At 36.5% G+C, this 14,789-nt stretch overlaps 1 protein-coding gene across 1 annotated transcript in view; it reads left to right on the top strand.

Annotated features, from left to right (window-relative positions):
* IMPG1 (interphotoreceptor matrix proteoglycan 1) overlaps positions 1 to 14,789 on the top strand; it is a 171,604-nt gene that overhangs the window by 47,979 nt on the left and 108,836 nt on the right. Inside the window, exons 5-7 of the mRNA XM_044675366.1 lie at positions 3,011 to 3,081; positions 6,345 to 6,445; positions 8,129 to 8,284. Coding sequence (XP_044531301.1) covers positions 3,011 to 3,081; positions 6,345 to 6,445; positions 8,129 to 8,284 — 328 coding nt within the window. The remainder of the gene's footprint in view (positions 1 to 3,010; positions 3,082 to 6,344; positions 6,446 to 8,128; positions 8,285 to 14,789) is intronic.

Here is a 14,789-nt window from a genome sequence, read left to right as displayed (position 1 = left end):
AATCCAGAAGCAAAAGATGATGAGAGAATCCCTGATTCTGATTTTTTGAGAATCAATCCCTCAAAGAAAGAATTTATTAAAGAAATCTTGGCAAAAACTTTTCTAAGTTTTTCTTCTGTGGCCCTCCTTTCAGTTTCATCCGTAAATGAATGCTATTTAGATAATATAGCTTAATTGGGTCTCTTACCAGGTCACTATGTGTTTTTTTTTATTTTTGTTTTTGTTTTTTTTTATTTTAAACCCTTAACTTCTGTGTTTTGACTTATAAGTGGAAGAGTGGTAAGGGTAGGCAATGGGGGTCAAGTGACTTGCCCAGGGTCACACAGCTGGGAAGTGTCTGAGGCCGGATTTGAACCTAGGACCTCTGGTTTCTAGGCCCGGCTCTCAATCCACTGAGCTACCCAGCTGCCCCCTCACTATGTGTTTTTATTTTATGACATAATTTTGCTTTTAAACTTCTGTTATCCTAAGCAATAAAATTTTACAGATTGGTTTATGTTCTAAACCAGTGTTGCCTTTGAGTTTCCTCTTTGTTTGGCAAGCAAATCTACTGTTTGCTGCCTGAGGCCTTTTCTAATTTTCTTTGGTATTTTCATTGTGGTTACTGATTTACAATGGTTATTCTTTGAAAAATGGCAGTATTCTGTGTTGGCATTTATTCCTTTGTCCTTTTCTATTTTTCAGCATTTTATGCTCTTTAATAGGTCTGGGTAACGCTATTTTAATAGCATGTCAGATACTCTCATTATATTACTTTTGATTTGGTCTTGGTTTTATTCTGTGTTCTACAAAAAAAAAAAAAAACAGTGCCATGACTATATAGCTAGGTATACTTTATATGCAGATGGTTCTTCATGTGGAAAAAAAGTTCCTAAATCACCTAGTCTTGTTTTCTATGTTTTATGAAAAGTAATCAGAATAAAAACTATTTATTATGTACCTACATTATCCTGGTATTTTACTAGCTAGTTAAACATGAAAATGCTATGTCTATACAAGAATAACACAATGGAAACATTGACTACAACTGTAGATATTTAGTTCACGTGACTTAAAAACAACTAGGAAACTAGAAGTTCTTTATGACCTTGTTATAGCAGTGTTCACAAGTCATAGTCAAATCCATGAGAAAATGCTCTGGTTCCTGTGCAGTACAATTGCATCCTAAGTCATGGTTCTGACCCACTGAGAAGTGACCACCTAAAAGAGCTTGGTGCCTCAGGCAGCTAGGTGGCAATGTGGAGAGTGTGCTGAACCTTGAATCAGAAAGATTCATCTTCCTGAGTTCAAATCTAGCTATTTGACCCTGGACAAGTCACTTAGCCCCATTTGCCTCAATTTCTTCATATGTAAAAAAATGAGCTGTAAAAGGCAATGAAAAACTACTCCAGTATCTTTGCCAAGAAAACTCAAATGAGGGCACAATGAGTCAGACATGACTGAAACATCTCAACAACAATGAACAGAACTTGACATTTCCTTGAATCTATCAAATATTTTTTTTAAACCCTTGTACTTCGGTGTATTGTCTCATAGGTGGAAGATTGGTAAGGGTGGGCAATGGGGGTCAAGTGACTTGCCCAGGGTCACACAGCTGGGAAGTGGCTGAGGCCGGATTTCTATCAAATATTTTAATGAGGTGCAGCCAAAAGTCTGTTGTAATTAGATGAGGAACTTGGTCATATCCTGAGCAATTATTTAAAAGGAAGAACTAATTCAAAACCAAGGAGAGATTTTTCCAGTATGAGATGAAGGAAGAAATTGGGACGTTGAGATCAGGCATAGTAAGATTCAACACTAAAGAGGCAACCAGAAAAAGGAGAAAAAGAAGAGCAGTTAGGTGGCTCAGTGAATTGAGAGCCAAGGCCTATAGATGGGAAGTCCTGGGTTCAAATTTGACCTCAGATACTTTCCTAGCTGTTTGACACTGGGCAAGTCAAATAACCCCAATTGCCTAACCTTTACTGCTCTTCTGCCTTAGAACCCATGTTTAGTATCTATTCTAAGGCAGAAGCTAAAGGTTTATTTTTTTTTTAAACTAAAATAAATCAATCAATCAAAAGAGAGAATAAAGAAGGTAAGAAAGGAATAACTTGAGGACGGTCTTAAGATCTATAGGCATCTAAGATCAGAAGACTCAGTTTGACATCAGTTAAATCTACTTTCTCAAAGACTGAGGGAAGTTTCAAGAAAAAAGTTGCCTTCTTTCCCAGACTTCCTCTCCCCATGCCTATTTATCAAATCTGATGTTTCTTTACCCAAACCTTTCTTGGTAAACTGGATTTTGCTTCAAACATAAAGAAGCCAGGGGTTAATTAGATATAAATATGAACACAAATTAAGGTAGAAAGCTAAATCTCCTAAATATGAAGGATTTTTTTCTAACTGAGGACTTGGAGAAATTGTGATGGTGTTCCTGCTTTTCATTTAATATAATAAATCCCCTAACACAGCAGAGGAAAAAAAAAACCACATAGAAGTGAAGGGCCATAATATTACCTGTAGATTTTTTTTTAATCTAGCTAAAGTCACTATGTTAAACATGGAAAAATTGGGATGAATGTTACTTAAAGGGGGTAGTCAGAATGTTTAAATCATGAGACCTTAAAGCATACTGTTAGTTGCAAACCATTCAATTTACAGTCATTTAGTAAGTACCTATTACATGCCAGGCACTGTGCTAGGCACTGGAATAAAAATACAATAAATCAGACACTAAATTTCTCCCATCATATTAATATGTACCAAGTTGGAAAAATGGAACTCCATAACGAATCTCTGAAAGGGAGAAGACACACTAAAGACTAACTTTTCTGACTTCACAATTTTACTGAAGGTCAGCAATAACTATGCTGCTCTCTCAAGTTTGAATCAAAATACTCTTCTTAAAAATGGAAGTCTTGAATTTAAAACATAATTTAACTTAGAAAAACAGATTTTCAATCTATTCCCACTACTGCCATCCAGTGCCTATTAATTGTTATGTCTTTCATTTCTATTTTGTTTCTAGAAAAGATGAAATTCCTACAGAGAAGACAATGGAAAGTAAAAAGTCTGATGAAGTCCCTATATTTCCTACAGGTAATGTTAGATTTCTTTCTTAAAACATTACATTCCTAATGTATTATACTTTATAATCAAATTATCATAAAATATGGCATTTTCAAAACAACCCTTTGTAGAAATCAATAAATAAGAGAAATCACTTTTTTAGTGGTGTACAAGCTGGAAATTGAGTATTTTGTGTGTATGTATGTTAAAATGTTGACTAAATAGTTTGTATAGTGTCGGGATTAGTTGTTCTTTAAATGTTTGATAGAATTCACTTGTGAATCCATCTGGCCCCGGTGATTTTCTCTTAGGGAGTTCCTTGATGGCTAGTTCAATTTCTTTTTCTGAGATGGGATTATTTAAGTATTCTACTTCCTCTTCTGTTAATCGAGGCAATTTATATTTTTGACAATATTCATCCATTTCACCTAGATTGTCATATTTATTGTCATATACTTGGGCAAAACAGATCCTAATAATTATCTTAATTTCCTCTTCATCCCACAGAGGAATAAAAGTTCATTAAAAAATAAGAACCATATTTTAGGATCCTTCCTTATTTTAAGTCTTTTTACAGCATGAGACAGCAGTTTAACACTTTGACCAGCTTATATTTTCGACCTGATGTAATAATGTTGATACTATACCAGCTCAATGTCAGTCATGAAGATACAAATTTATAAAATACATTCCTTAAAAGTTTTTTTCTCCTGATAGTGTTAGAAAGAAATAGCTATAGCACTAGCAGTCCAATGAACATTGACCTCTAATATCACACTTCATTCCCATAAATAGTATTAGAAGAGAAAACACTATATGAAAATGATCCACGATGAACTGATTTTTAATTTTGTTAAAATTACAAGTCATCATTGGAACAATTGAGATTCTGACTTTGAAAAGTTGAAGTCAGTGCATTTAAACTTTAGAGGCATTTTTGTCAATCACAAAAGTTGAATCTGCTACTAACATCTTTAATACCATTTGTAGAAAGTCAAATTCATCTTTTTTATTTTAACTCTTTCCCACTTAGCTCAAGACCTCAAAGCTAAGAATTCTGAGAGACAGATGTCATCTTTTCTCCCCACTAGAAATGTGCATATATATGTGTTATATACATATATTTCTAAATGTATATATGGATTGATTTGTGTGTGTGTGTGTGTGTGTGTGTGTGTGTGTGTCCCAAGAGTCTGAGAGTCCGAAAGACCTGAGTTCCAGTCCTTGCTCTGACACAGTACTATCTCTGTGACCATGGACAAGTCAGTTAACCGTTCAAGGTCTTCAGGCAATTCTCTTAGACTGTAGATTACAGAGAAGTTGTTGACAAGCATCACTGGAGGTAGCTCCCACAATGCATATTTTTATGCATAAATTGCACATCTGCTAATAATTGTCCATTCACCAGTCCTTCAAACTACTTCCCTAGTAGTCCTGGACCAATAAGAATGAAGTTCATCCTAAAGTCTTAAGACTCAACCTTGTTTTTCCATGAACACCAGGGATGGGGAAGATTCTGAAAGACTGACAGACAGAGATCAAATATTGAGAATTATTAATAAACATGCATATATGTGGGTACCCAGAAGCATATATGTGCATTATAGATAAAAATTTCATGAGAGGGACTGGGCTTTCTGATTTCACTGGTTTAGGGAATTCCTGGCAAAGAAACTCCTTCCCCTGATGCACATTAGCAACTCCTCATAAATTATAGAATTTTGGAGCTGCCTAATCATGAGGCAGAGTAGGAAACCTCTGATATCACTTGATTTCACAGGCACCAAAGTTCATTTTTTAAATATTAAGGCTTTGTCCCTTTTTCAAATGAAAAATAGAAAAAATGAGATAGTAGCTAAAGGCATTTTTATGTATGTTGTGTACATGTCTTGGGAGGTCTGATCGTAGCTTCAGAAAGATGAGTTCCAGTGCTACCATTAACACATACTAGTTCTGTGACCTTAGGCAAGTCACTCTTTCAATCATTTACACTAATGATTCCCAAAGTGGGTGCCACCGCCCCCTGGTGGGTGCTGCAGCAATCCAGGGGAGCGACTATGGCCACAGGTGCGTTTATATTTCCTATTAATTGCTATTAAAATTTAAAAAAAATTAATTTCCAGGGGGCTAAGTAATATTTTTTCTGGAAAGGGGTCAATAGGCCAAAAAAGTTTGGGATCCACTGATTTACACTCTAGTGTGAATGAGTTCATCATATCCTTTCCTAAAACACATAGGGATAGTGCAGATGGGGCTACAGAGAAACCAGGCATCTCCATATAGGAATGAGAGGGGGAAAGTCTCATGTTAACAAAAGAAGAAAAAGAATGAGTAAAAAAAGAAGGCATCTGGGTCTACCGGGGGAAAAAAATCACTTAATTTCCAATGTTGCCTAGAGTTAGTGCTTGTATTGTTTGTATACATGAGTCAGTACTCAGTCCGGGCTTCAATAGTTCCACATATGGACAGTTCACTGATTACTGGCCTGCAGAATAAGGTTCCCTCAGGAGCTATAGGATCCTCAACCAAGAAAGACAGATTCATTTATTATTATTTTTTTTTTATTTTGGTCTGATATTATTCTTACTACATCTAGAAATTGTTCAACAATAAGGTTTGAAACCGAAATGACTATGGTTAACCAATTTAACAAAAAAAAATCTATTAATTGAAATGCTCTATTTTTAGAACTTTTCAGATAAATAAGGTTTTACTGTATACATTTCACACAATGAAACAGAACACACTTATTTTCCTAAATATGATGATTTTCCTTGTCTGTCAGAGAGCCCTGAAACTCTCCTCTTTGGGAGATCTTAAAAACAAGACAGATATTTGTGTGTCAGGAATGATTTTTAGGTAACAGGCTCCAGGGCAGAGACCACTGGTTGGGTCTAAGGTCCTCCTATCAAAATCCAAAATCATAGATAACTTTCGAAGAAATATTTCTGAGGAACCAATTTCATATTGTTATCAGTATGTGCCTCCATTTAATATTCAGAAAAAGAGAAATTAATTTGCCCTTCTTAAACAAAGTTATCTTCCAATGTATAGCCCAAAGACTATTAAACTCGGACTCCGGGGAGAAAGAAAGGAGAATTTCAATGAGAGAAAACTTGGAGCCATGTTTTAACTCAGGAATATGCTGATGTTATCTTTTTTTTTTTTTTAATGGGTTGAAAATGCACTTACCATCAGTGGGTATTGGACTGACAGGGAGACTCCATGAACTTTTGCCCTTGTTCTAATTTAAGCTCTCTTCTGGTGTGTTCATGTGTGTGATTTTTTTGAAGTCTCAGCAGGTGCCGCTAGCTTCTCTCTACCTCCCTTCACATCCACTCCTAATGGCTCACTTCTCAACAAACTTTTCAATGACACAAAGACTCCTGTGAAGGTGAGGATGTCCTGATATCCTGTCTAGCTGTTCATTTGCATGCTTTCAATGCTTTAGAGAAAAAAATAGATTGGCATTCACAGCTATTAGTGTTGCCTATTTATCTCCTCAATTAAAATGGGAAGATTTTGTTCTGTTCCCTAATTATAAAGTATGGGGTTTTTTTTTGTTGTTGTACTTGGTTTATAGAGGAAAGAACATAGAGGAAGAATAAGAAGCACCTTCCCTATAATATCATTCTATCATTCAACTTGGGACTAATAAAGCCCACTCCAATCTTATGACAGTACCTTAAATATAGCCAAGATACCTGAGATCTAAGAGATCTCCCTTTCGTCTCCTGAGGCATCCGAGCACACTTAGCTAGTGCTACATTTCCTCACAGAGTGAATTGGTTTGAAAATCTTATTGTTTTCTATCTTCTAGTTTTATTTTTGCATGAGTATACCCAGGACCTGGAAGCTAAATAGCATCATGAGTCAGAAAGACTCATCTTCTTGAGTTCAAATCCAGCCTCAAACACATTCTAGCTGTGTGACCCTGGACAAGTCACTTAGCCTCATTTAGCAAAGTTTCCTCATCTGTAAAAAATGAACTGAAGAAGGAAATGGCAACCATTCCTGTATTTGAAAAAAAAAATGTGACCACAAAGAGTTGGATACAACTAAAGTGACTAAGCAACAATAATACAGACCCTAACCTGGGTATACAGGGGCCTGGCACATAGTAGACACTTAATGCTGTTGATTAACTGATTGATTCCACTGGAAAAATTAAGGTACTGCTTCCCCATTTTACCCACATATAACCGATTTTTCAGGTGATTTTTTTTTTAAATAAAGGTTTTCTAGACCTTCCCAGATTGAATCATAAATCCAATGTAATCATGGTTATTGCTTCAACTAACATCTTTACAGAATCCTCAAGCATATATTTTGACTTTTTAAGGAAATACAGTGTGGCTATCAAAGTCATCTCTGTACCAAAGGCTGCTGACCAGTCCTCAATGGAAGTTAATAGGAGCATAAAGCAATGAGAGAACCATACTAGTTCCTGATCCAAAGGGCAATGAGAAAGACAATTAATAGAGCCTTTGGGGAAGCAAAAGGCAGACCTACTTGCTCAGAGCTGTGCTACTATTTTTAGATACTCCAGCCCAAACTTCCAGTTGTGACCCAAATATGCCATTCTTCCTGAAAGTACATTTAAACCAACTTCTGACTTGACGGTGCTTTAGGGCCAATTTTGATATGAAGTTCATGCATGAACGAGTCTCATTTCCAAGTTTCCCTATGGTATTGATTGGATAGTCATAAGAGTTCTTATTCAATTGTGCTTTGATCCAATATAATCATCATCATAGCATTGTCAAATAGTTTGGATAAAGCCCCAAACTACAGATAACCATACTCAGTTCTACAAAGAGAATAGATAAATTCCCCTTTGGCTTTCAATCACAGACAAATGATGATATTCCCTAAAGATTCTAAGTAACTAAAAAAATTTAAATCAAATTTACCCCAAATCTCCACTTCTTATTCCACAGAATTCCATCTCTAAATTCAATGAAGTTTCTAGACTAATTTTTTTTTCTAACCAGGCCAATTTTTAGATCCTTCCCAAAGAATTTGCTTTTAGCTTTTATGAAACACAATCCATCTCTTTTTTTTTCCTTTAACTCAGGATATAGAAACTGAAGTCACTAATATCATATCAAAGGGACCACTGGAAGAGATATTAGAATTTAGTGTCAACTTGGCAAATCAGAAGTTTAAGGCAGAGCTGAATGACCCAGAGTCCCCACATTACCAGGAACTAGCAGCAAAATTTCAACATCAGGTAAGTTAGTTTATCCTTTACTGGATGTATATTTATTTTGAATAATCACAAGTCAGATCTCTTATGACTAAAAACATAACTTAACAATTAGAGGAACTGATTTTTAGCATAAACCAAATATAAAATGTTCCCAAAAGTTGGAAGGAAAGAGATGAAAAAAATTCAGTGTTCTATTATTATAAGAAATTAAATAATTTTCTTTGAAAAATATTCTAAGTTAATGGAAGAAGTATGGGGGTGGGGTCCACATAGATTTATAAACAGGAGCACTACAATCAGTTGGAATCTCTCCAAGATTTGGGGTTTTGTTATAAAATCAAGTCAGCAAGCACTGGGGTTACAAACAATATCTATCTTCCAGGATTTCATAGTCTTATGATGCAAGCAACGTGCAAACAGCTATGTTTAAATGAAATATAGATATAGGTAATGATACATTTGAGATAATCTCATAGAGAAGACAATGTAAGGTTAAGAGGGTAGAGAAAAGATTTCTTGTGGAGGCAGGACTTCAGCTGAGATTTGAAGCAAACCTGGAAAGCCATGAAGTAGAAATGAGGAAGAAGAACATTCCAGGTGTGGGGAATAACCATGAAAGCGTAGAGTTAGGAGATGGAACATTCTATGACAGGACCTGGGAAAAGTCCAGTGTCACTCGATAATAAAGTAAGAAAAAGAGTACAAAGGCTGGAAAAGTAGAAAGGAGTCAGGTTGTATGTTTGTACGTATGTATGTTTGTATATATGTTTGTCTTCCTTCCAAAAATATTCCCAAGTGTTTGCTAAATTCATCTTAAATTCTTTGCTTAAGAATAAAGTAGGAGGGCTTAAAGAGCACCTTCTTTCTTATTCTAGGAATAAAATGATTCCTAGAAAGGAGGGAGGAAATAATCCATGAAGAAAACTAAGAAAATATACTTGCTCTCCAAAAATAGAGAAATAAGTGCATAATCATAATTACAGTTAGTTGAATACACATCCAGTTGAACAAACATGCCCAAAGTTTAGCCTAGGGGAGGTACTAGCATGCCATAGACTTAAGCTGTCTGCCCTGTTCTGTTTAGCAATATTCTATTACACTCTTCCCATTCAGTTTGATATATCGTACAGCTTCATTTACAATCTTGTTTTCTGTGTGGTAATTGAGAAACAGATAAAATTCTCTCCGTTTTACTCATTACTAAATGGCAATAGTAGAAGCAACATGTCATACTAATTTAAAGTCTGCAAGACCTGACTCCAAGATCTGACTCATAGTAGTTGTGTGATCATGGACATTATTGGCCTTCTCAGCATCCAAATAACTTTCTTGCATGTAGTGATGCAGAGAATTTCCACCCTGGGAGTTCCTTACAATGAAGAAATCACAATTCTGAGCCATCCCTTTCCTCCACCCTCCAAAAAGACAAGTTAGGAGGTACACTAGAAAAAGTACGGAGCTTGGAGCCAGGAAAACCTGAGTTTAAATTCTACCTTGTACACTTACTATCTGTGTTACCCTGGGCAAGTCAGTTGACATTTCTGAGCCTCAGTATCCTGATCTATAAAATGAAGTGTTGGGACTCAGGGGTTTCAAAGTAATTGCTGAGAATATTGCGATTTCTGCTAGGATCAGGTAGCTGCTATCTATATTTAAGATGCAGGCATGACTCTCACTTAGGAGAAAAGATGGTAAGATCATAGACTTAAAGTTGACAGGGACCTTGGGGCAAATCTATTCCAACTCCTTCACTTTACAAGTGAACTGATGTGTAGAGAAGTTACATAAGTTGACAAAAGTCAGAGTAAGTGGTAGAGACGGGATTTGAACACAGATTCCAAATCTCTTTCCACAATGCACTATGACATTAGTTAGGGAACTTAAGGGATTTCTTTTCATTTCTTTGGTTATCAGAGAAAATTAAATATCTTTAAGCCACAAACATGTGTGTTTATATACATATATGTGTATACTATTGTGTATGTACTTCTTTCTACTTCTTTGGTTGTCAGAGAAAATGAAATATCTTTAAGCCACAAACACACATACATATGTGTGTCTATATACATATACGTGTGCATATGATACAGGGGGGGAGGGGCCTTTACTGGAAAAACAGAGAAAAAGGAATTTGAAGGAATGTGTCAAGAGGTATGAGTGGGAAAAGGATACACAGAGAACTGCAAAGTACTTGGAACTAAGAAAAAGATAAGAGGTTCATCCTAGAGAATAAGAACCAGCTGTTTGCCCTGCATAGAATGATAATTTGGATCCAAAGATCATAGTTCTATGATAGTTTATAAAATAAAGGTGAGAGAAAGAGGAGGAGGAGTGGTAGTTGATGCCTCCCTGCTGAGGGATACTGAAGCAGGTAATAATTGCTTGAAAGGTCTTCATTATAAACATATTCTTTAAAAAGTAGAAAAACCAACAAAGGAAAATTATATTTCGGATCTGCTTCTCACCAACTAGGAGAAACTCTTTCCTGGGGTGTAAATGATGGGAAGCTTGGGAGAAAGTGACCACTCTATTTTAGAATGTTATGTTAGAAGGCAGGAAAGTTGGGTATGGTTTAAAACGCATCTTAGTTTTAGGGAAAGTAGATTTCATAGCATTCTGAGATAGTGTAGGTAGGATCTCATAGATTAAAATTCTTCAGGAGAAGTCAACACAGGAGGGATGGATGATAAGCTCTCAAGAACAGAAAATCTTAGGAGGCATAGAGAACTCATCAACCAACTTGGATTTTTTTAAAGACATGTATAAAAGATAGACATTAGGACAGTGAAAAGAAAAGAAATAGCAAGTGTGGCGCCATATTCTAACCATACTATCAGCAGCGTTAAAGCTCAAAATGAGCTGACACTCATGATGACTAAGAATAGCAGAAAGGGTTGCAAAGGGCTGGAAAATGAATTACTTCTATTGAAGAAGATCAAAGAAGGGACAGGACCAATCACTTTAGGGCTGGGTGAAAAGATAATAACTCTCTCCAAAGAGAAGGCAGAACTGTTGTACTCTTTCATGGCTTCTGTTTTCCTGGGTGAAGAGAATAACCTCTGGCCTGGAAAAGACAGAATGAAAATGGCTAAGAGGAAATCAGCTAACCAAAATAAGTTCAGATATAGTAAGAGAGCACTGTGCTGCCCTAGATGAGTTAAAATAACCTAACTTAGAAGATTAATATCCTCGGGGTCTGAAAGAATGGAGAGGTGTGATTGCTGATGTTTTGTCTTCAGAAATAATGGAAGACTGGAGAAGGACATGGAAAAGGACAGGGAAGATAATAGAGACTGAAAAGCATAAGCAGAGAGCTTAACTTCTATTCCTGGCATAAATTTAGAATGTATTACTTTCCAAAATAAATTTTATTGCTATATTTTATAACACCTAAATTTCTTATTATGTTCCTCCCACTTCCCCTTCCCATAGAACCACCCTTTGTAACATAGAATTTTTTTTAAACCCTTACCTTCTGTCTTAGAATCATATTTGTTCTAAGGTAGAAGAGTGGTAAGGGCTCAGCAATGGGAGTTAAGTGACTTGCCCAAGGTCACACAGCAAGGAAGTGTCTGAAGCCAGATTTGAACCTAAGATCTCCCATTTCTAGCCCTAACTCTCAATACACTGAATTATCCAGCTGCCCCCTACCCAATACAGAATTTTTAAGGAAAAGAAAACTAAAAGAAGAAAGATAAAAAAGGTTAGAAAAACTGACCAATATATCAAAAAATTTGACACTATATATAATATTCCACACCTGTGGAACACACACACACACCACCACACTCCTTCAAAGGAGTAAAGGAGAGGGAGTTTGAATCATTCATTCCTGAAGGGAGAGTTAGTGAATGGAAATGATGCTCAATCAAGAATAATTTATTAAATGCCCACAATGTGTCAGGAACTGTGTTTGGTTATGTAAATACAAACACAGTGAATAAAAAATTTCCTGTATGCAGGGAACTTAATAGGAGAGGCCACAAGGATATATTTAAAAATATACAGCATAAGGATGAGGAAAATAAATTCCAGGTATTTGTATTATAAGGAGAGAGAGTACTAGCATTTGAGAGGTCCAGGAACAGCTTCATGTAGAAGGTAGTACTTGAGATGTGTCTTGAAGGAAGACAGGATTATTAGCTTTCTGAGCTAGAGCTCCCACTGAAAGGCATAACTTCTAGGTAATGGAACTATTATCCATCAACTCCACCTCAGCTGTATTGTATTCAGCTCTGTACACCCCATTTTACGAAAGACATTGATAAACTAGAATGTTCAGACAAAGGCAAACAGGATGGTAAAGAGACTGGCATTCCTGCCATGTTGAGGGAGGAGGGGATCTTCAGTTATCAAAAAGCTGTTCCTAGAAGAGGTATTTGATCTGTTCTACTAAGCCCCAAGAGAGCACAATTAGGAATAATGAATACAAGCTGAGAAGGGAAATTTAGTCTTCTTGTAGACCAAAAACTTTCTTGAAAAAGTGCTGTTCAAGAGTAGAATGGACTGTCTTGGGAGGCTGTGGTCCATCTTCACTAGAGTTCAAGTCAAACTAGATGACTATATTGTATAAATTTATACTATATATATTATATACAATTATATTATAGAGCTAATTCCTATTCAAGGGTTTGTTGGACTAGATTATCTCTGAAACGCCTTCCAGGCTTGAGATTCTGAGAGGCAGGGAATGAGTCAGTCACTGAGTATTTATTAAGCATTTACTATGTGCTAGGCACTGGGCTAAAGGTTAGCAATAAAAAGAAAAACAAAAATACACTCTTTACCCTCAAGGAGCTCACATTCTGATGGGGTGAGGAGACAATATGCAAAAAAAAAAAAAAAAAAAAAAAAACAATCAAGCAGATGAGAGATAACCTCAGAGGGAAAGCACTGGTAGTAGTGGGGATTGAAAAAGGCATCCTACAGAAAGTGGAATTTGACCAGAGCCTTACAGGATGCCAGAGAGGCCAGGAATTAGAAGTGAGGAGGGAGAGTATTCCAGGCATGAGTAGTTTCCCTTGCAAAGGCACCAAGATAAGAGGTGGAGTTTTGGAAACAGCAAGGTTCTTTGGACAGGTTGAGTATCCAGTGCAGTTCTCTTTGAAATGCCTTCTGTACTTCAGTGAATACAGTGAGTCTTGGCTAAAAGAGTGGCTGATTAAAAAAAAAATGGCCATGTGCAGCAAAAACCTTGCTAATGAAAGATGAAAACAATGAACATTAACTAGGCACTGATACAGGGCAGGAGAACTACTCTGTTCCTAGGCAGGTGTTTGGGTGGTACGGCCCAAGATAAATTATCCTTTTCATTCAGCCTGATGGCATTTAAGTACCATCTAGACAACTCTTGATAATGGAATAAGATAAAAATTCATCTCCTGAACAATGGAATGTTGGGAAGTAAAAAAATAAGGAAAACAGAATTTGCCCATGTTGTTTTTGACTCTAGCAGAAAAACAATATGGCGGAATGGAGACAGAGTTAGAGGAGGTGGGCAGGATTTTTCTCCTCCAATATCTCTTAAGTATTTGCAAGTCTGACACTTGGGAAAGGGATGAGATTTGTTCTGCTTGGCCCCAGAAGACAGAACTAGGAGCAATGTGTGGAAACTTCAAAAATGCACTCGAGCTTAAGGTAAGGAATAAGCTACACCTAGTTGACATAGAAGTGAGCGATATTTTCTCCAGCTGATATTCCTAATCATACAGTAACTGGCTTCCAATATTTGAATGGTTACTGTTACGTGGAAGAAGGCTGAGATTTGTTACACTTGGCGTCAGAGGACAGACCTGAGAGCAATGGATGGAAGAAGGCATCTGGGATTCCTTTGAACTCTTTAGATTTCTATGATTCTGTTACATAGCAAAAATGAGAGGTAAAAAATTATTTTAGCCATCAGGAATAAATATCAGAGTGGAGCCTAGCACAAAAATCGCTGGTCTGAGAGCCAAGTGACTCAGAGTCTCTTCCTCACTGGGCCACTAACTAGAAGTATAACTGGACCAAGTCACTCCCCTCACCTTGGCCTCAGTTTTCTCATCTGAAAAATGAAGAGACAGATTAAATTAGCTCACTTTTAGTTCTAAGAGTCTATGAAAATGTTCTGTATGTCTCACAATAATTTTTTTCATTGTATTTTAATGAGGGAATATCAAGTTTCTGCATTCTGGAAACTCCACTAGATAAAGAAAGGGAAGATTTGTTATTCCCAACGAAATATCTCTTACCCTCCCCACTTTTCACTTTTACACCTTCATTGACAGACTCTAAATCCTCTGGCTCTCAATATCAGTTGCCATCTTGGATAGTCCCGCTGTGCCAATGTGCCCCACATCCTTCAAGAACTCGAGAGTAGAAAACCAATCAGCTTAGCATTAGCCCCACTGCATCATTAGAAGAAGTCATCTGGGCCTAATCAGAAATTAATGGACAGCATTTGGTACTAATTTAATTTCCATAATAAACTTAATGAGCAATTTAATATGAGTATCCAAAAGGAATTGGCTCCTATTGTCTGAGCCCC

The sequence above is a fragment of the Gracilinanus agilis genome, chromosome 4 (genome assembly GCF_016433145.1).
Source record: "Gracilinanus agilis isolate LMUSP501 chromosome 4, AgileGrace, whole genome shotgun sequence".
Classification (NCBI taxonomy): Eukaryota; Metazoa; Chordata; class Mammalia; order Didelphimorphia; family Didelphidae; genus Gracilinanus; species Gracilinanus agilis.
Note: the sequence above shows the minus strand (reverse complement) of the source record. Positions and strands in the feature narration are given on the sequence as shown.